This window comes from Anguilla rostrata, chromosome 8, assembly GCF_018555375.3.
Source record: "Anguilla rostrata isolate EN2019 chromosome 8, ASM1855537v3, whole genome shotgun sequence".
NCBI lineage: Eukaryota > Metazoa > Chordata > Actinopteri > Anguilliformes > Anguillidae > Anguilla > Anguilla rostrata.
The window spans coordinates 30,088,504-30,108,990 of record NC_057940.1 but is presented as its reverse complement, the minus strand read 5'-3'; the positions used below and the strand labels follow the sequence as shown (position 1 = coordinate 30,108,990).

Genomic DNA, 20,487 nt, shown 5'->3' with positions numbered 1-20,487 from the left:
GTGTGTGTGTGCGTGTGCGTGTTCTTGCATGTGTGTGTATGCCTGTCTTTTGAAAACCCACTTCCATCCTTTTCACATATTAAACACCCTCCCAACCCAAGCTCTGCTTCTCATCCGGTTTTACCATGGCATTCAGGTTGAGTCCCCGTCCACGTCCCATTGGCCAGGCAGGACCTCTCTGACGATCCCTTCAGCGCGTATCCGGGCTCGCAGCTGAAGCGCACCACGCTGCTCACGGAGAACTCCTCTCCCAGGCGGATACCGTGCACAGGCACCCCGGGGTCTCCGCAAAGGCCCAGGGACTCTCCTGGAGAGACGAGCACACAGGCGCTCAGGGCACACAGGCGTTCAGGGCACACAGGCATCGAGCCCGCACTCAGGGCACAGGCGTCAGGCACATTCAGGCACGGCTCAGGACACAGGCGCTCAGAGCACACAGGTGTCAGGGAACACAGGCGCTCGGAACACAGGCCTCAGGACACGGGTTCAGACACAGGCGCTCAGGGAACACAGGCGCTCAGAGCACACAGGTGTTCAGGGAACACAGGCGCTCAGGGAACACAGGCGCTCAGAGCACACAGGTGTTCAGGGAACACAGGCGCTCAGGACACAGGTGTTCAGGCCCAGCGTCAGGAACACGGCTCAGCACACAGGTGTTCAGGGCACACAGGCGTTCAGGGCACACAGGCACTCAGAGCACACAGGCACTCAGGGAACACAGGCCAGAGCACGCACTCAGACCACACGTCACCACACAACCTTACTGCAATGGCACACATACAGCACAAAGACCCGTCATAACCAGCCATTTTGTTCTACCTCGTGTATTTTCAAGCGCCCATTTAAACTTGGCTGAAACCGAATTGGTCCTCGGAGACAAGAAAAATCCCCCATTGACTGATTGATAATGTAGGCAACTCATATAATCCTAGATTAGTAGACAAACGCCGGCATTTCTCTTTCACTGCAGGGTTTGTCTTTAGCTACAATAATGCAACAGAATTTATATGCAGCCAGATTCAGTTTTAATTACATGGCTTTGCAGAAACTTGATGCTTTCTGGCCCTCTAGCTCAACGCCCACGGCAATCTCTTGCTGCTATTAAAAGCCCCACAATGAAACATTTAAGCCTCTTGTATTTTTTCTAACGCTTCTGTCTTCTTCAGGGTCAGGCCATACATTAATGGTGTTTACGGGTTTTAGAGGAAAAGCAGCATCGTAAAAGAGAATGTCTTTAACACTTCTCTCCGTTACGGTGCCGGAGAAAACCCAAAGCATAAAAATATGAATGTCATGAATTGCGGCATTAAAGTGTCAGTTGGAGGTTTTTACAACTGGGCTGAGTTCCTCACCCACCCCCTTCCTCCCATCCCCCACCTATGACAGGCTCCAGTACAGAGATGTCTTAACAACGGACACGGCACCTCATAACCCGCAGAGTGTGTGGGAGTGCATTTAACAGGAAACGATATGAGGAGATTAAAGCCAGTTGATGGAGGACACAGCATTTGCCCTTGAGGCGCTGGCTTGGCTCTCTAAGTCACTGCACACTGGTACTTCACAGTAAGATGAATATCAGTCTCCTTTATACTAAAGAGGCAGTCAGGTGGATTAGAAGTTAGGGCGTACAAAGCGGTTTCTGGTTATGTGGTTATGACGAGGAACCGGATATAGGCGAGAGCCTTGGGAGCACTTGAGGAAAGTTAATAATCCAAGTCTGATTTTCAAAGTGTTAATAACTTATCCCCTTAATCACAAGACATAAATACAGTCGGTTTTGCAGCTACCAGAGAGAGTACTGCCTTATTCTGTTTGAGACTAGGGACTGTCGGATGTACAGTACACAGTAGACGCAATTTTAAATTTCTTCTTCAATAATCCCTGCTCCTAATTACTCAAACCATCCAGGTATTCAATCAGCCCTAGGATGCACATTTGCTATGAATACATTTTTTTTTAAAATTCTGTCAGTGAATATAGTGTTCTTTTTTCAGACCATGCAGATGGTCTGACATGATAGCCTGCAATACCTTATGGCTGCTCATAAACTCCCAGTTTCCTGTACTGCTTTTTATAGGGAAAGCAGAATGATTGAATGAATAAATTAAAAAGGCTCCAGGATCCTGGGTCTGGGTTTAAACCCCGAGTATAGAGATGATTACATGCTGTAATTGGACAAATGAAGCCGGGGGCAACAGTCGGAGCGCACAAAATAATCTCACGAAATATTCATTGCTTTCCAGGTACAGCCGAATGCACCTGATGCTAAAACACCATTTCAGGAAGAAAACGCAAAGAAAACAGCAGCTGCGCCCTCGAGCTACGTGAGGCAAATTAGCTTAGCAAAATAAAAATCAAGGAAAGTGTTTGTTTGGATCAGCACAGCCAATCTAAATCTGCCAATTTAAAAAAAAACAAACGAAATGCTTCCTCTCAAGGAAGGCGCGAACGTTATTGATAACTGTGGACGTATCTCTGGCCCGAGGTCCCCTTACCTAAATAGCTACGGTAAGCGCGTAATGGAGAGCAGCCTGCTAAAAGAAAATTTACCGGAGCAATGTGGCAGCGACCCGCTCCAGTGCCCGTCCAGCTGGCACATCCGCGTGGTGTTCCCCACAACGGAGCGCTGTCCGATGCAGCTGAACCGGATCACCGCGCCCACGGTGCGCCGATCCCCCGAAATCTGGGCGTAGGGGGGCATGCTGGGGCGATCGCACAGAGTCACTGACAGACAGAGAGAAAGAGGGAGAGAGGGAGAGAAAGAGGGAAAGAGGGCGGTAGAGAAGAGGAAGATGTGACCGAACATGAACGTGACTATCTGAATGCCCTAAGTGCTGACAGGTTGTCTGTCGTTTCACTTTGTAGGCAAAAGCAAAGAGAGATATTGTGAGAGAGCGGAGGGTACACACACAGCGGGTTCATGTAGTTTAATCTTAACATTCAGGAAATCCTTAAACAAATGTAGAAGTGTTTCTTTAGGTTCTTTATCAGATTTATAATTACATACTTGTACAAGAAGGGACAATGGAGGAATGACTCACTAAAAGAAAAAGAAAACATGTTTTGAAGAACATGTCTCAGTGAAGTCGAAAAAATGTTGCTAGGTGACGCAACCTTAAGTCCTTAAACATAGTCACAATGAGAGCGACAGAAAAACAACACCGTGTGGCTGCGTGGGAACAATGTTTGGAGGAAAATGTTTGGCGGGACGTTAAGCAGGGACGGACTCACATAGGCACTTGGGGAGGGAGCGATCCCATGTTCCGTCCCCTTGGCAGGCCAGTGCGCCAGTGCCCAGAAGGTAGTAGCCGGGATTACAGCTGTAGGACACGGTGGTCTGGAAGCTGAAGCGGTGGGGGCCACTGGGTATGACCTGCCGAACGCTGTTCTCCACGTGGCCGGGGTCAGTACAGTTCACAACTGTGGGGAAGGGGCAGGACCACAACATCACGCTCAAGGGCAAAATGTGCTGATAGTGTTTAGCTGACAATTGATCCAAAATCACTGTGCTGTTGAAATTTGCAACATGGACATATTAGGCATTTTGTGTATGCATACAGGCATGTTTGCCCGTGTATATTTATGTATACAGAAATGTGGTTTGAAGGAATTCTTACGCTGCCATTTATCGCATTTTCATTTCCTTTTCATTCTGACACAAGGAACTAATACATTTTGTTTTTAGTAAAGTACACCTTTTTTAGGGGTGTCCTTCAAGATGAAAACTATATACCCTACTATTTATGTCACATAACAGAAATCAATTGTGCATTTGTAGAATATTCTAGAATGATGGCTGTTTAACACTTCTATCAACTAAAGGTGTTCTTTTCCTCGGGCAGAATTCCAAAAGAATTGGTAGACTCTGCTATGACTATACTAGCCACCACACCATTTACATTGACATATCCATTTATTGATTAGTACATGTAGATTTATATGCAGTAGTCCTAAGTGGGGCTGCATTTAATGGTAATTAGGATTAGCATTTCCCCACCACTTCCTCAGAAGCTATTTGCTTTGCCATGTAATATGTTTGTATTTCTTCTAATGGTTTCTCTTGTGTGTGTTAGATGATCAAGTCCAAAACTTCAACATCAATTATGAACAAACAATAAAATGAAACGTTCTTCAGGCAATAAAAACAGAAAGACAGAAAAGTGGAAACAAACATCATTTGCAGCAACGACTTGAAAGCCAAATTGCCAATCTACATAACATCAAGAAAAATGGAAATAAAACTGACGCGCAAAATGGTTTCCCTGTCCCTGAAGCATTGACGAGAGGCTGTGTTTTGAGCGAAGGAGCAGTCTACGGGTAACGGCGGGCATGACAGAGAAGCCCGGGTGTCAGCTTAATGCCAGGTGGGAGAGAGATGGAGGATCGGGGCAGAAATTAGCTGTCTGTTTGCGCCTAATCAATCCTCGCGCGGGGCGGCGGTGCCAGGCAACGGCGCGTCAGATGGCATCAGCCCCGTCTCCCAATCAATCTGGGATAAAAAGCTCCCGAACCGCGGATCAGGATGTGCGGGAGAGGAACAAGCCCCAGCGGCGCGGCGCGCATTAAAATCGGTGACAGATGTTATCAATAACCCATCCGCGGTATACTTTCCTCAGCGGGGGGACTCTGGCTATTTGTATTTTATTGACAAGATGATGGAGATCCGAACGGGGGAGACAGATGGGCCTTTTCTCGTGGCGGGACGCCCCTTCCTGAGAGCGAGCGGCGGCCCCGCGGTCGGGGCGCGGTTCGGCGAGAGAGAGAGGCGCTCCCCGCCGTCAGAGGAGTCGCTTTTCGAAAGCGTGCAAGACGCAGACGGGGCGGGGGCTTGCGCCGGGCTCGGTTTGCTGTAAAGTTAATGGCGCCGAAGACAGCGATCACGCCTCTTTGGGAGCTGCCGAACAGCCCGTGCGCGCGGCGACACGGCCGCGTCCTCCTGAGAGCGAGTGTGCAGTGCCATTAGGCCGAGGCCTGGGCCGTTTGGCACACTGGGCTGAGCGCACTCACGGCAGAGCTTCTACTTTGCGCTGTCTGTGAGAACGCGCCACTCCAGTGCGCTCCGTTTGCCAAAGCCGTAAACTGTGAGAGAGACACTGTATGCTGATGCTTTTAACAGCACCAGGAGTCACTGAGTCACTTTAAAAAGGCAGCCAAACAGCTAAATCAGCCCCAAACACTTAATACATCGGCGTCCGTGTCGCCGGCCCTCGGCACGCTCGTTTGCGACTTGCGGCGCAAACCTAAAATACAAACATGCGTACAGTCTCGTCCCGCACGCCTGCCGATAGCCTCGCGCCAGACGCCCAGCTTCGTTCCGAGCACCCCATAGCGAAAGAGAGCGGCCTGTCCTCTCTACGAGCGGAGGGGAGAGCTAGGACCGGAGCCCGCGGAGACGCTACGATAATGGCCTCGCGTTTCCGCGGCCCCGAGTCCCCTGCATTTCCCGCTCCCGAAGGGCCTGCCGGCTGTTTTTAGAGATGCGGAAGCCGCGCTCCCAGCAGAATCGTCTCTGATTAGACGGGGTGCGCGGGGGGCCGTCTGAATTATTGATGCGGCCGTGCGTTCTCTGTTTAACGCCCCGTTTTCTGCCACCGCTAGATGTATCTGTGCCGGTTTTGTGATTTCCTAAAAGAGGCTTTTAATGACCGGGTGCAGTGGGCAGGCGACAGTCGATATTATGAGGGTACTTCGAGAGGGTAAACACGCATTAGAAATAAACGTCTTAAACATTGTAATTAAGGCCAAAAAATAAATAAATAACTGAAAACATAAATCGAGCTGACGAACAGTGCTTGAATCCCCCACTTATGTCTCTACGCTTCAGTGAGCCTTTCTCTCAACGCAATTTGCATAGCGCTGGGGTAACTGTTAATGTGACGCTGCCATTAAACCAAAGCACCAAAAAAAAAAGTCTTATTCTTCTCTCGATAGCCATGTAAGCTTGCGCCAGAATCTGGTACAGAATATAAAACCAAGGGGTTTTTCACAGATTGTTCTTCCGCTATCTCGACAAAAAAAAAACAGAGCGAAAGCGTGATGGTTTGTATTTGACCTCAGTTTCCTGTCACTTTCTGTCAAAAGGCAGACAGGGCCTTTCTGCGCTTTTCTCTCGCGCTGAGTGGCGCTCTGACACGCTTAAGAAAATCCAAACATGCGGCACGTCAGGACCTTTCAGAGCCGGCGCGCTAATTTAAAAGACCTTTCACTCACAGCCCATTCTTCATTTTCCAGATAAAGAGCGGAAGGGCTGACGGGCGGGGCCGCGTACGTGACTGGAGCCAGACCTGGGCCTGTCCTGTGACTGCACAGCTCCTTCCCCGCCTGACTGAACAGGTCTTTCCCGGAGAGCCAAAGCGGCGGTTTGACAACGCCGGCGAGAGGTGCGGGTCCGAACCGCCGACCTCGGGCCACCAGGGGCAAAGAGTTATTAATTGAATTGTTCCTTGTCTTTCGGCTTTCACTTTCAATTTCCCTAAAAGGCTCCATCAAGGCTTATCTCTCCAGGACATAAAGCACCGCAAGCGTTTTACTATTCCGTCCAGTTTGACAGTGGGAAGTTTTTTCAGGTAAAGCTGGGAGTCAAGCACGTTCACAGACACACACACGCACACACGCACGCACACACACAGGCCACCGCTCTAGAACCTGGGATAAAAATCCTCTCTGGACTTACTTTTACATGTTGGCAAGCTGTTGCTCCACTGCCCGTTGGGCTGGCACTGAGATTTGCCAGCGCCCTGCAGCACGTAGCCCGTGTTGCAGATGAAGCGCACAATGTCGTTGAGGTTGAACTGAGTGCCCTGAGTCATGCCGTTGGTGGGATTTCCCGGGTGGCCACAAGTGATTGCTGAGTAAAAAACCAAGATACATGTGTAAATGCATACTGCAAGCATGACACAGATGTTTCCCTTGGACATATGTAATCCAGAACCAAAACCAGATAGATTCTCTCCCCCCAAGCCATCAGAGCTATCATAAAATCTCTACTATACTGCATAATTTTGTTAAAGTTGAAAAGGTTAGAATAGTCTTTTTATACCCATATGCTTCTGTAGCAGTGCTTTGAGACATAAATGCAGCACTTTAGATTATTGACCATAAAATACTTGCTAAAGATTCCAGGGTGCACTTAGTCGGCCATATTAAAAATGATGCATTGGCAGATTGACTGGTTTATGGAGCGATGCAGGGACACTCACGGACACACACTGGGGTCTTCCCGGACCAGCGGTGGTCCTGCTCACAGATCCGCACAGACACGCCGATGAGTCGGAACCCCGGGCTGCACTGGTACACCACGCTGCCTCGGTAGTTATAGTTCTCCCCGATGACCTGCCCATTCACGATGGGCTCAGGCGTGCCGCAGTGCCCAGCTAAATGGAGATAACATGCACACACACGCACAAACGCACAAACGCACACACACACACACATGCGCACACACACACACGCACACACACACATGCACAAACACACACACACACACACACACGCACAAACGCACACACACGCACAAATGCACGCACACGCACACGCACACATGCACAAACGCACGCACACACATGCAAGCACATGTACAAACACACGGACGGTCACACACATATACAGAGAGCAAAGAGAGATAAAGTGGGAGTGTGAGAAACAGTTCAAACGTGCTGTGGGCACATACTAGGTTGCACCTCAAAAGCACCAATGTAGTGTTACAGAGAATGCAACCAAGAGAAAAAAGTAGACTGGACAAAAAAAGCCTGGGAGAGGGAAGGAGAGAGAGAGAGAAAAAAGAGAGAGAGACAGAGAGAGAGAGAGCATGTGTGTGTCTGTGTGTATGGGCGAGGGGGGGTGGGGGGGGGGGGGTTGACTACGGCCTGACTTTGATTGACTTACCAAGACACTGGACCTGAGTTCCGCTCCAGAGCCCATTGGACATGCACTCCCTGACCCTGGAGCCCACCAGCGTGTATCCCGTGTTGCAGGAGAAGATGGCCGTGGCCCCGTACACGGTCAGGGTTCCGATCTTATTCCCGTTTGGAGGGGTGCCCAGCTCCCCACAGGAAATAACTGTGAGAAAGAGACATTTCTTTCACAGAGCACAACGGATTCCCTCTCACATCAACCCCGTGAGCCGCTCAGCAGGCATCTCAGTGGGACTGAAAGGCATGGAGTGGGAGTAAATGAGACGAATAAAAAACAACACGCCTTTTAAATATGCATACAGTCACCTCCAAAATTGCTGGCACCCTTGATAAAGATGAACAAAAAAGCTGAACAAAATAAATAATGCCAGTGCCGTGCTATGCTGTAAGATTGCAGAATGTAAAATATACTTTAATAATGATTAAAAAAACCCAACAAAAATTAAACATTTATCCAGATAGAAACTTATAAAACAATAAAAAGAAATAAAAAAAATCATGACAGAAGAACATGAAAAGTGTAATTCCAGTAGAAAGCTGGATGTGCTTACTATCACAAACAGGGTGAGGATCTGGGTAGTCCCAAGTTCCGTTGGCCTGGCAACGGATGACTCGCTGACCCCTGTAGTAGTAGCCGGGGTCACAGATCAGCATCATTATGGCATCATATTGATTCGGCGTTCCAAAGATCAGCCTCCACCTGCCATGGTCTACTGCTGAGTGGCCGAGATCGGGGCATGTAACCGCTGGAAGCATAAGAGGGGTCATAGGTCATGACAAGAAGTGTCTCATGAGGGGATATTCAAAAACATTCAAAAATAAATTCTAACTTCTTCACCTAAAATTGGTGTTCAGTCTGCGTTCACTAAGCTTTAACTATGCCTCCTTGAACCAATTTAATCCTCTTAATTCTTAGGACAAATTATTTCCGTCAAGCAGTGAAGCGGCAATGCCTTGACTTCCACACTTTTCAAATATATGAAAAAAATTCTGAGAAAGATAGCCTAGAATGAAGTGACCTATGCTATTAACATTATGGCTACACTGTCCGTTATCTCACCAGATAGCCAAACCCTCTTCCAGCCAAACAAACCCGAGAGCCCGGACTCACGCGTGCAGCGGGGCGGAGTGTCAGGGGGGGTCCACCTCCCGTTCTCCTGGCAGATGATGGACACGGCGTGGGAGGCTGGCAGCTGGAAGCCGGGGTTACACTGATAGATGGCCCTGGAGCCCAAGGTGTAATCCCGACCCGTTACGGTACCATTTACAGGAGACGCTGGGATGCCACAGGACACCACTGCGAAACGGTGACACAGGTCACAGTCAGAAGCAATGACACTATCACCAAATACAATAATCTCACACGCTTTAGCAAGGGTCAGCTGTACTGTGTTATTGTCACACAGGGGGCTGAGAGATGGAGGCATGGGATAAAGCAGCGGTGAGCACCCTTTGCCAGTGGACCATGGGATACCATTGCTCAGCCCTTCAGCAAGGTAGTTGTTTGACTAAAGCCAAGGCTCGACTGTCTATAAAGGTCAGTCACTGTAAAAGAAAAAAAAAACCTGCAAGCACTCCAGGACTATACTGTCTGCAAAGCGAAATAAATAAATAAAAATGCGATGTTGCACAACTTAAAGTGCAGAAGGAGCGAGACTTTAAGTACATTTTGACTGTCACAATCTCTGCACTTAGAGGCACCATTAATACAGTCCCAGGGGCAAAGCCATTTCCCATCCATTCAACACCTTTGAAAATTCAGTAAAAAGCACTCCACACTAAACACACCAGTTGCAACGAAGGAACACAAAGCAGAAAAAAAATAAATAAAATAAAATACATTTTAAAACCTGGCACAACTGTGAAACATTAAATGCTTAATGGCAAATCTTTCACTTAGCGCACACCGTTGAGGGAAAAACAGCGTCTCGGAAATAAATGCATTACAAACCAACAGGGGCCCGGCAGGAAGTAGGGAGAAAAGCGACGCACGCAGCACGCGTCCTGGAGCGGTGCCAGTCGGCGTCTCCTGGGCGGCAGACGCCCTCCCCGCGAACCTACGGCGCAGTGGCGCGGGCGCGTGCTCTCACCTTGGCAGAGCGGGACCGGGGCGTTCCACTGGTACAGGCCCAGAGGGGTGCGGGTACAGGTGGCGCTGCTCTGGCCAATGAGGCGGAAGCCCTGGTCGCAGCTGAAGCGCAGGGTGCTGCCCAGCTTGGTGCCCGTCTGGCTGTGGACCGAGCCGTTGGCGGGGGCGTTGGGCGGGCTGCAGTAGGAGGCTGAAAGAATAAGGACACCGCAGTAAGAATTTGTCACATGGATAAGCTGCGATAAAAAAAAGCAAATTAAACACCTTATTTATTTATTTGTTTTTTCCCCCTGCTTCTCGTGAGCCGATTTCAAGCGGAAGGTCTGTATTTTTTAAATGCTCAGAATCATTTTAAAATTAAATGCTACACAATAAAAAACCTCTATAGATTCAAAAGAGCGTAACCTGGCTGTAAACCAGAAATACTGCTTTGGAGGGAAAATACGATGCTAAAGGTATTTAAAAATGTATGGATTTGTAATGGGAGGCAAAATGTATTTGTTTGTGGTTGTTAAACATTTGGCTACACATAATACAAACACAATTCAATTATGGGAAAGCATTTCAATGAAAAGAACCAAATGTATGTTTTCTCCTTTTCAGTACCGAAAGTAAGTCTCGATATCCTTCAGTATGCTTGGTCGGAAATGGGTCAGTGTAAATAAGAATATTGTTCAGATTAGGTTTATACATGGGAACCAGCACAAGGATTGATGACAGGAAGTGAAATTGAGCCGACACAAGATAAGATGAGAACATGAAGGGGAAATAATTGTGCTTCACCCATTCTGTTTGATCAAGGCCCGTACATTACCTCTCTATAAAAATGATAATTTGACCTAAATGCCGGATCCGTCTATGACAATTTTCTATTAGAGTTATGCCTTTCCGCCCTCCAAAAAATCTGATAAGGGAAACACTGCATAAAAAAGTTACACTTGTACACTGTATGTATACCTACTGTAAAACTTCAAATCATAGCCCTGGCATTTAATTGCTAAAAGCACAAGTAAACACTGCCATTTGTGGAAAACAGGCTATTCGTGGACACCAGAATCTATATGCTAATGTGTCTCACTATATGGGGGCACCTCTTTCTAAAACTAGGCTACTGCCATAAAAACTAGTCAACTGGCATTTAACATTTACCAGATATGGTAAAACTCAAAGCTTGTCATGTACGAACGGTGTTTAATAGTTCCTTTGGTTTAAATACAATAATGTCAGAGCTTAAGAGCTTCAGTTTGTTGGCAAAGTTGTGGAGGAGTGGTGCGAGGTGCAAGGGCCTTAAACAGTGAGGTCATTCATTTGGAAAAAGCAATGTTCAAAACCACCCCTCTTTCTGCACACCTCTCTGTCTCATCCTAGCTTCCTCTCAATCAAAAAAAAAAATTGGTTACAAAGGTTACAAAGCGTATGGCTGTCTACTTTGAGTTTGTCGAACTGTGGAAAATGTTAACATTACATGCCATTTAAGGCAAGGAGAAATTCTTGGTTTTACTTGTTAAATACACAGGTAAGACAGGAAGGGAAGATATGACAAGTGGCCTGGATGAGCAGGCAGGCGGCAGGCGGCACTTCGGGATGGAGGGAGGCGACTCGAGGAGATAAAAGATGGATTGATAAAGAAGACAGTACAAAGCTTTGAATCTGTCTCGCCATCTGTCTCTCCCCCACAAAGGTATTGCATACAGGAGGGGGGTCCATACTGATGAGAAGTACCTGGGCGCTGATTCCGCTAACCCAGTCTGTCACTTATGCAATGCTAAAAAAATACCTCCACAAATAAATAAATAAATAATACTGACCGAACAGCTGGCCAGGGGAAACTAGGACACAAGTGGGGAGATTTGTCATTCCAAAAGTCCATTGTTCATAAGTGGAACATGGAAAATTAGGAACTTCTGCCATGCCATATATTTTGAGATCAAGACAGTAGCAAGATATGTCTATTTTTTTTTTTTTTTTTTTTTAAAGTTTGAGAATCATTATTTGAGAGATACTGTTACATCACAGTCGGCTGCTCACCTGAGTAGCGAATCCGGAAACCCTTTTGGCTGGAGGCGTGGTCAGAGGACCAATGCAGGTAGACCTTATTGGAGGAGCTGGTGATGGTGAGGGGGGAGGAGTAGTTTCCACTCAGCGTGATGAGAAGTGGGTTTTGCCTAGAGGGACCTGTGGCAGACAGAACAGTCCTTCATGTTGGAGCATTTTTATGAGAAGACTGTGATTAAGTTATACACCAAAGTCCCACCGAACCCTAACAGAATCTCACCTCAATGGCACCTTACCCCTACAAGCCCAGACTGAATATCTCCAAATTCAACAGAAGGTGAATGCATCAAATTTGAATCCTTGGCTTTAGCCTTTCGGGCAGCTCAAGGGATCATTCTGTTTAGACTTCAAAATATCAACAGACCGGCCTACGTGAATGTAATGTAATGCATATCCACCATGTTATTTCTAAATCAGTGTTTCAAATTCTAATAGGCCCAAGAAAGCAAGAATACAAAATATGATGCAATATATTGCTTGCATTTCATATACTCAGTGTGACAGCGTGTTTGAGCGTTCGACAGTACGGCCCAATGCTCCAGGCAAACACACAGCTAGGGCAGGGGTAAGTCCCATGCTAGCAGCTCATGCAGAGACTGTAGCCGGGGTGGGGCGTTCAACGGCGTTTTGAAGGAGAAACATCTCCTGAAGCGAGCTTGGCTCGGTGTAGCCGAACGTGAGAAGCAGACGGCTGTTCTGCTGCCTGTTGGTTGATCGTGATAAAAAGGGGTAATCAGACACACTTGCGCATGACAGTGTGGAGGCATGCAGAGAGGGGTAAATCTCAAACTGAGCCCAAATTACACGGAGAAGCACACTTCAGCAGAGGTGCTTTATCAAAGAGGGAATCACACTCTAAGTTATGAATTGCGCCAGCATGAATGAGACTCTCTGTCTCAGCTCTGGCTTCAATTTATTCCCAAAATGCACTTAAAAAAAACTTTCAGAATTCATTTGACATCAAAAATGCAAAGATAATTAGCACAATTTATTCTCCCTATTGGTTAAAGGCCGTGAAAATACCTTTTTCCAATTCAGATGCGACCCCAGTATGTAACGCAGCCAAAATATCCTTTGGTGAGGCAATTGGAGAGGGCGACCTTTGGCTCCCGGTTCACATTTCCAATCTTTTATTAAATGAAAGATCATTGACCCATCTGCTCTGAGTGACCTCATCATGGTCCTTCTTTGTCCCAGACAAGACAAAGCAATTTTCCACAGCTCACCCCCTGCACCCCCCTTCCCCTGTTACACGCACACACACATGCAGAGTGACCTCTATATGTCCCTAAGGAACCTGTCATCATGATTCAGATAAACCCACTTCATCTCTTCTCACTCTAACCTGGTGCTCTGACTCTCTTCCCCTTGATTCACCTAGACACATTTCAATATGACTGTCAGTAATCCGGAGCAGGGGTGGGAGACGTGGGAATTAATCCCGTTGTCTCTGACATTGTGCCACGACTTGTAGGCTTTCATTGTCGCTGTTACTCTGTCTTGTTTATTTATCGATTACCGGGTTTGAAATATTTATATGCGGCGCGTCTCCTGTGGCTTGCTATTTCAGCAAGAGACCTTACACCATGCAGAATAGAAACACATTCACACACGAGAGAGAGAGAGAGAGAGAGAGAGAGAGAGAGAGAGAGAGAGAGAGAGAGAGAGAGAGAGAGAGCATGGGAGGGAAGAGTTCTGGAAGAGGCCATGAGACAGAATAGAATAGAAGCATGGAGAAAGAGATGAAAGTGCAGTTCCATGCAGAAAATCCCCTATTTTTGTACCCCTTATTCTGCCTATGGTAACTCAAAAGCCACACATAATACAGTGTGCTCACCATCAAAGACCTCCAGCTCATCAAACTGCCTGTTTGTCTGGAAGTGCTCGATGGTGAGGGAGATGTTGTAGCCTGGCTCCACCTTCACAACCCAGGAGCAGGTCTCAAAGTGAGGAAACCCTCCACCCGTCGTCTGGCTCATGATCACGCCCGTAGAATCTGTCAGCACCTCGTTCATGGGACATGTCACTGGAGGAGAGGAGAGAAATAAGACATCCTTACAAGGCCTATCAACAGTAAAGTGACCCATAAATTCAGCAACCAACTGGGTTTTTGCATAAGCTTCCTGGAGGAGATGGGGAGACTGCTAATATCGGACAAATTACAGTATAGAAAAGTGCCCAGAGGTGTGGTCCCGTCACTGGAGATTTAGTTGATAAAAGTAGCCCCAAAAATGTGCAGTATGAGAAGTAACTCAAGCTATGTCATTTCCATGGATATTTAAATCTGTAAATCAAACATGTAATGGGGAGCAAAGAGATAGCCAAAAGATGATAGAATTCAACTCCGGGCTGCTTCATACACAGCTCAGAGATACTAATGCACGGTACTGTTCCCAGCCCTGAGGTGCATGTGCTTAATATACAGCAAAAAGACTTCAGGTCTTCTGACATCATTTGTATTCCTCTCTGGAGTTTCTGTGACATTCTCAACATTTTCCCCTTGAATTATCAGACCGCTCTGTAGCCCACCTGTCTCAGAAGCCTGTCTCTAGTTCAGCCGCAGCCGCGATGTCCAAAGAGCAAAAGAGAGAAGGAAAGTACAAGGCCATATGCGATCTTTAATTTCTGTGGAGTCACAAGCCTGGTTCTGTGCATTTACACATTTAGCATTTTTGCCGTAGCCTTGGAAAAAAAAAGAAAAGTGGTGCATCTGAAGCAAAACACATTAAGCAGCTCTCATACCCTGAGGATACAGATCCGATTTGACGCGAGTTCCCAGAAACACGGATTCTAATTAGACTGACCTCGGTCGCATGAAAACGGCACCAAGCGGAATCAGTCAATATGTACACAAACTGACAGCTGTGCCGCTGAAGCAACAATAATGAGACAAAGACACATCTGATAGCGTTTAGTCACCCGCTATCTTTGTTTTGTTTATAAATATGTATATATGTACTATATATACACTGACACACACACACACACACACACACATATATACTGTATATATATTTTTTTCCTTTTCCTTAAAAGTCCTTGCCTGTTTCCTGTCGTATCTCACTAATTTTCTTTCCATATTTTCTTTTCACATCCACAGTTAAGTCTGTCATTCCCCATCCATCCACCAAAGATCACTGGCCCAACCCTCCAAATATACACACTCGCACACACACATGCACACACCTATTCCCATCTAAACCATCATACAGACATGGGGACTTCATCTAAGCCCAGGGTTACTGAGGAAAGACCTGAAACACATTTTTTACTCGGTCATGTGACTGCTTGACAGTTGATATGATGTTGATATGCAGTTTCAAATCAAATCAATGGTACTCCACTTGATGTTATACCATTCTCAATGCTGGCTGATTCATAAAAGTGACACTCCTTAATCAGTACTATATAAAAACAATGAAAACAGGATTATGAACCCCAACAGAGAAAAAAAAAATGATGAAGACTCTTACGATGAGTGCATCTTACGTTCCCACACTAAACCATGTTCTTATATTACCTTTATTGGATTTTTCCCCCTCAAAGTATAGAATCTGACACCTTACCATCAGGCAAGATTATTAACTGAAGGTGGTGTCCACAGTTTTACAGATAGCTATTTCATCATAGTTTTTATGACTGGATATTAGCAACTGACAGGCCTTTTAATTATTCAGCTAAAAGCCCCCAATGTGGAAATGGCCTCGATATATCATTTCCATACCCAGAGATAAACTGCATCAGCAGTATAGTAAACTTTGTGGCCAACTCTCTTTGGACTTTTTTTTCACTTTTTAATAACAGGTGGGGTCAGCTCAAGGGCAAGACAATACTTGTATATGCATAACTGCCCAGAGGTCTTAGCATTGAGACATACCAGACAAACATGTGTTTCTCTTTCATGGGGCATCACGCAAGAGAAACACATGTTTGTCTGGTATGTCTCAATGCTAAGACCTCTGGGCAGCTATCCGAAAGATGACACTTCAACATGTGACATTTGGCACTGTATGGTTTAAATGCAGCCTAGCCTTTGTGCTTATCTTTAATGCATAAAAAGGCTAATGGAGACCCAGAGTCATGCACTAATGCAATCTACAGCCCTGGGATTAAAGGCTGAGGATTTCTCTCTGGCTGGAGAATGAGTGGCAATTCTTCAGTAAATTGAGGGACCTAAGTACAGGAGACTCTTCGCACAGACTGTTATTAGGTCTGGATCCTTGAGACTCAATTAAAAGAAAAAAAATAGCTTATCACATTTTAATAATAATAATAACAACAACAACAACAATAATTATTATTATTATTATTATTATTATTACAAATAAATAGCAAATGCATAATTGTATGGCTTTGGGGGATTGGCATTGTGCACTAATGCAATTAATATTTGTCACAACATTTCCTTTCCTACCACAACTGTTTAACATTAAAGCCAGTGCAATATTTTTCTCCAACATTGAGATTTTCCTATGATTCAGGCTTTAAATCATTGACATGGCAATTATGCACTCAATTAGCAGAGCTATTATTCAATAAATAAATAAATACATAAATGAGTTTATGTGTTTGTTTGTTTCTTTATTTGATAAAAACAGCAATTGGGTTGGACACCATTAAGAGAACAACTGAAAGAAAAGACATACCTCTTCACATCAGCATGCGGTGTGAAAGCTAATGTCTTAGTGTTCTGCTTCAGCAACACCCTTCTCAGTTTTCATTGTTTTGAGCAGCTTTTTTAACAGCAATTCCCTTTTTTTTTTTTTTTTTTACAGTAAATGAGCTGCTAATTTCTACATTTCTATCAGGCTAGAAGTGCCAAAGAGCTTCAGTACTCCAAGGGGGGGGGGGGGTGTCATATTTGCATGTGAAAAATTTCTGAAAATATCACATATCTTCTGGGGGTGTTAGTGGTGGCAGATTAGTCCTTGCGTGTGTATGTGTGGGCACACACATCTGGTATTATCTACCTGAAACTCCTTTGGTGAGAGCTCGCTGCTTGACGATTGAAAAATGAGTCTGTCAGTTAACAAACAACGTTACACATTGTAAAGCAAATTGTAATTTACATTTTCAAAATGCAGAATAAAATTCTACTGTGGCTATGACCGTGGAGAAACGGAGCTGCAATTAAACAAGTAATCACACTATAAACTTTCTCACACAGGCACGTGAACACACACACTAAAACAACAAAACTACAAAATCCGCTGAAGGAACAAGCGAACAATTAATAAATCTATTTTGGTATTTAATTAACATAAGCTTAGCAAAGATAATGGGCAGATCAGCCGAGGCTCAGTATTACATCAGTATTACTGAGATAAGTATGCATGCGGCTCTGAAGAGCTCTGCATGGATAAAGAATGGTGAAGGTGCACTGAGAAGTGTTATAACACCCTAATTCCTGTCTGTGTTTACCACCGTCAGATTAAATGAGAGAACTGATGAGTCCCCAGCATAAGCCTCAGCGACTTAGTAGAGGAAATATATTCAAGCTTTGGTTTGCACCTGGCCATGAAGACATATTTAATATCAAACACACTCTCTATTGGCCACTTTCACTATTTGAGCAGGGGGGAACAAACGGTTACAACTTTTATAACCTTTGCTGTCTCCCACTCAAACATGCACACACACACACACACACACATATCTTCTCATGCTGCAATGTGAATATATAGCTAGCAACACTGTCGTACCATGCAGTGTTACATATGTATGTATGTATGTATGTATATATCTGTCTCAAATTATATGATGTATATTTGTATAATTTATTTACATTATTATTATTATTATTATTATACACTAATATGCATTTTATGTCTGTTATATTTTAATTTCCATATTTATTGTTACTGTCGGTGTTATTCCTTTCATCATTGTTGTTATAATTCTGATGGATTATTGCGCTTTGGCAATACATATTTCAAAATATGTCATGCCAATAAGGCATTCTGAATTTGAATTTGAGATAAAGAGAAAGAGAGGGAGGGAGAGAGAGAGAGAGAAAGAGAGGGAGGGAAAGAGAATGAGAGAGAGAGAGAGAGAGAGATAGAGAGAGATTTATGCCTATCACCATGGAGACTGGATGCAAGAGACTTGAATTCTGAGCATGCGTGCATGAAGTTTCTCTGTGTTTGTGCAACTGTGTGTGTGTGTGTGAGAGAGAGAGAGAGAGAGAGAGTGTGTGTGTGTGTGTGTGTGAGAGAGAGAGAGAGAGAGAGTGTGTGAGTGTGTGTGGGGTGGTGTTTGTTTGAGGGATTAAAGGAGATGGGTAGGCAAGCTTGGAGTGTTGAGATCCCAGCAGATTAGGAGCAGTGTAATGAAGAGAGAGGGACAGGGGTCTCATAGAGAGTCAGAGGGTCAATGTCAGAAGCAGGGACAGGGGGATGATGGGAATGCAAGATGAATGAATTTGCACAAAGATGAATCACTGCTTCACTCCAGCCAAGAAATCTACAGATGTCCGTGACTCAGAAGGGATTAGTGATTAGCAGGGCAGGACAACAGGAAAGAACTTCCAGGCTAAGGTTTCAAATTATGTCTGATCCACTTACTAATACTGTTGGCAGTTAACCTAGCATTTTAATTTCTTACGCTAATGCAGTAGTACAATTCCAAAGGTTGTGATGTGACGGTGCGTTGATTCTAGGCTTTGGCCATGTGATGTTAGCGGGCCTTTGATTTCACTTTAACGGTGTGGGGAGAGCAGAGGACGCTCCACAGGGTGCATCAAAGCAACACTGTACCACAGTGATGGAGAAGCAGGGAGAGGAGAGAGGATAGGGGGAGGGCCAGAGGATGGGAGGTGGGGGGAGGCAGAAAAAAAGCCAGTGATTTGATAGGTGCAGCTGCAGCCTGGATATCACCAGCATTTCAATGAGCCCTGCTCTTCTTCACCGTTCCCTTCATTCTCACCTCTCCCGTCTCTCGCCCTTCGGACACCGCGCACGCAACAGCTACTCGCCCCCTTCAGTCTTTCTCTACCTCCTTTTCCTCCTCCTTCTCACTCCATCCCTCCCACCGTCACTTTCATCTCTTTCTCCATGCTTCTGTTCTATTCTGTCTTATGGCTCTGCAGCATATTCCCCCAGAACCTCTCTCCCTGTCTCCCTCATTTCTCTCTCTCTCTCCCCCTCTCTGTCTGCCTCTCTCTATCTCTCCCTCCCTGATGAGGCTGCCCTATTTTATATAACTGACTGTCAGCCAGAGAGCCCCGACCACAGTGAGCAGATATTCAGCACTGTCTCCTGACCCTCTGTATGGGGACCTTTTCATACTTAGGGTGATTAACAAGTGACACTTAATTAATGGAAAGATGAATTACAGCGGCACTAAATCTAACACAAGGGCTTTGCCGTTAAGGGTGAGGGCTCGTGTGTTTTTGGTTTTTGTGACACAAAGAAAATATGAGCCTTTTCCTGCATACACTTTGAACGTCCATACTTCAGTCTGTAATTAGTTCCATTTACTAAGCTTTGCCTATTCTGCAAGGCTTTATTCATATGCTGACAGCTGAATTATTTCCCACAATGCATTGCTAACAACCTGACATGTCAGATTTTGTTACTGACTGTGCAAGGCCAAGCTAAAGTAAAATAATGAATGCGTATGTCTGTGTGTGGGTGTATGAGGGTGTGCATTGGTGTGTGAGAGTGTGTGTGTGTGTGTGCAGGTGTGTTTATGAGGGAAAAAATCCTGGAGACATATCAGTCTCTGTCCTCAGTAATGTGGCTATTAGTTTATAGGTGATGAGAAGTGTTATCATGTCTCCTATTCGCACTGAGACTGAATATAAAATAAATAAAAATATTATGTATATAGATATTGCTCTTGAATATGAACATGGTGCACAGAAACATGCGATAAACAACCTGCATATAAAACTACGAATACACCCTCGACTCCTTCTGGAAAAATACGTACACCACAATTAAATTAAATGTTACGTGCACTGATGAACTGAGGCACGTAATCAGAATTTAGAATTATTTTTTTAAATAATTTTTAAAATAATAAATTACACCAATGCCCTCCTATGCTGGATTCATTCATCCAATCAACTGAATCACAGAGCGGTAATGCTCCCCATAGTCTGAAGTCTAATCTTGACTGTGCCAGTGGTGACAAGCAAAATGCTCACATTTTCTGGCCGATTGACTGCATGAGTTCCGCCTGCACAAGCTGCTTAAGATGCACAGCATTCTGGAGAAAAGGCTGCACAGCGCAGTCGGTGGATTGGACCATGAAATAACTGCTTTTCTGGCTGCACACGGCATGCATGCTAGTGATGTAAATATTGTTTTGAACAAGCTGTGCCACTTTAAAAGTAAGCATTTACACTTCAGGATTCAGGCAGGGGCTTCTATCAGTTTTACAAAAAATACAACCCCTTAACAACCATACACACACACATATATATAT

At 45.3% G+C, this 20,487-nt stretch overlaps 1 protein-coding gene across 1 annotated transcript in view; it reads right to left on the bottom strand.

The window, feature by feature from the left end:
- csmd2 (CUB and Sushi multiple domains 2) overlaps positions 1 to 20,487 on the bottom strand; it is a 259,924-nt gene that overhangs the window by 22,741 nt on the left and 216,696 nt on the right. The window contains exons 47-57 of the mRNA XM_064347643.1: positions 13,895 to 14,083; positions 12,031 to 12,177; positions 10,004 to 10,192; positions 9,025 to 9,210; positions 8,465 to 8,659; positions 7,885 to 8,058; positions 7,200 to 7,373; positions 6,674 to 6,847; positions 3,232 to 3,420; positions 2,551 to 2,724; positions 125 to 307 (exon numbers count right to left, since the gene is read on the bottom strand). Coding sequence (XP_064203713.1) covers positions 125 to 307; positions 2,551 to 2,724; positions 3,232 to 3,420; positions 6,674 to 6,847; positions 7,200 to 7,373; positions 7,885 to 8,058; positions 8,465 to 8,659; positions 9,025 to 9,210; positions 10,004 to 10,192; positions 12,031 to 12,177; positions 13,895 to 14,083 — 1,974 coding nt within the window. The remainder of the gene's footprint in view (positions 1 to 124; positions 308 to 2,550; positions 2,725 to 3,231; positions 3,421 to 6,673; positions 6,848 to 7,199; positions 7,374 to 7,884; positions 8,059 to 8,464; positions 8,660 to 9,024; positions 9,211 to 10,003; positions 10,193 to 12,030; positions 12,178 to 13,894; positions 14,084 to 20,487) is intronic.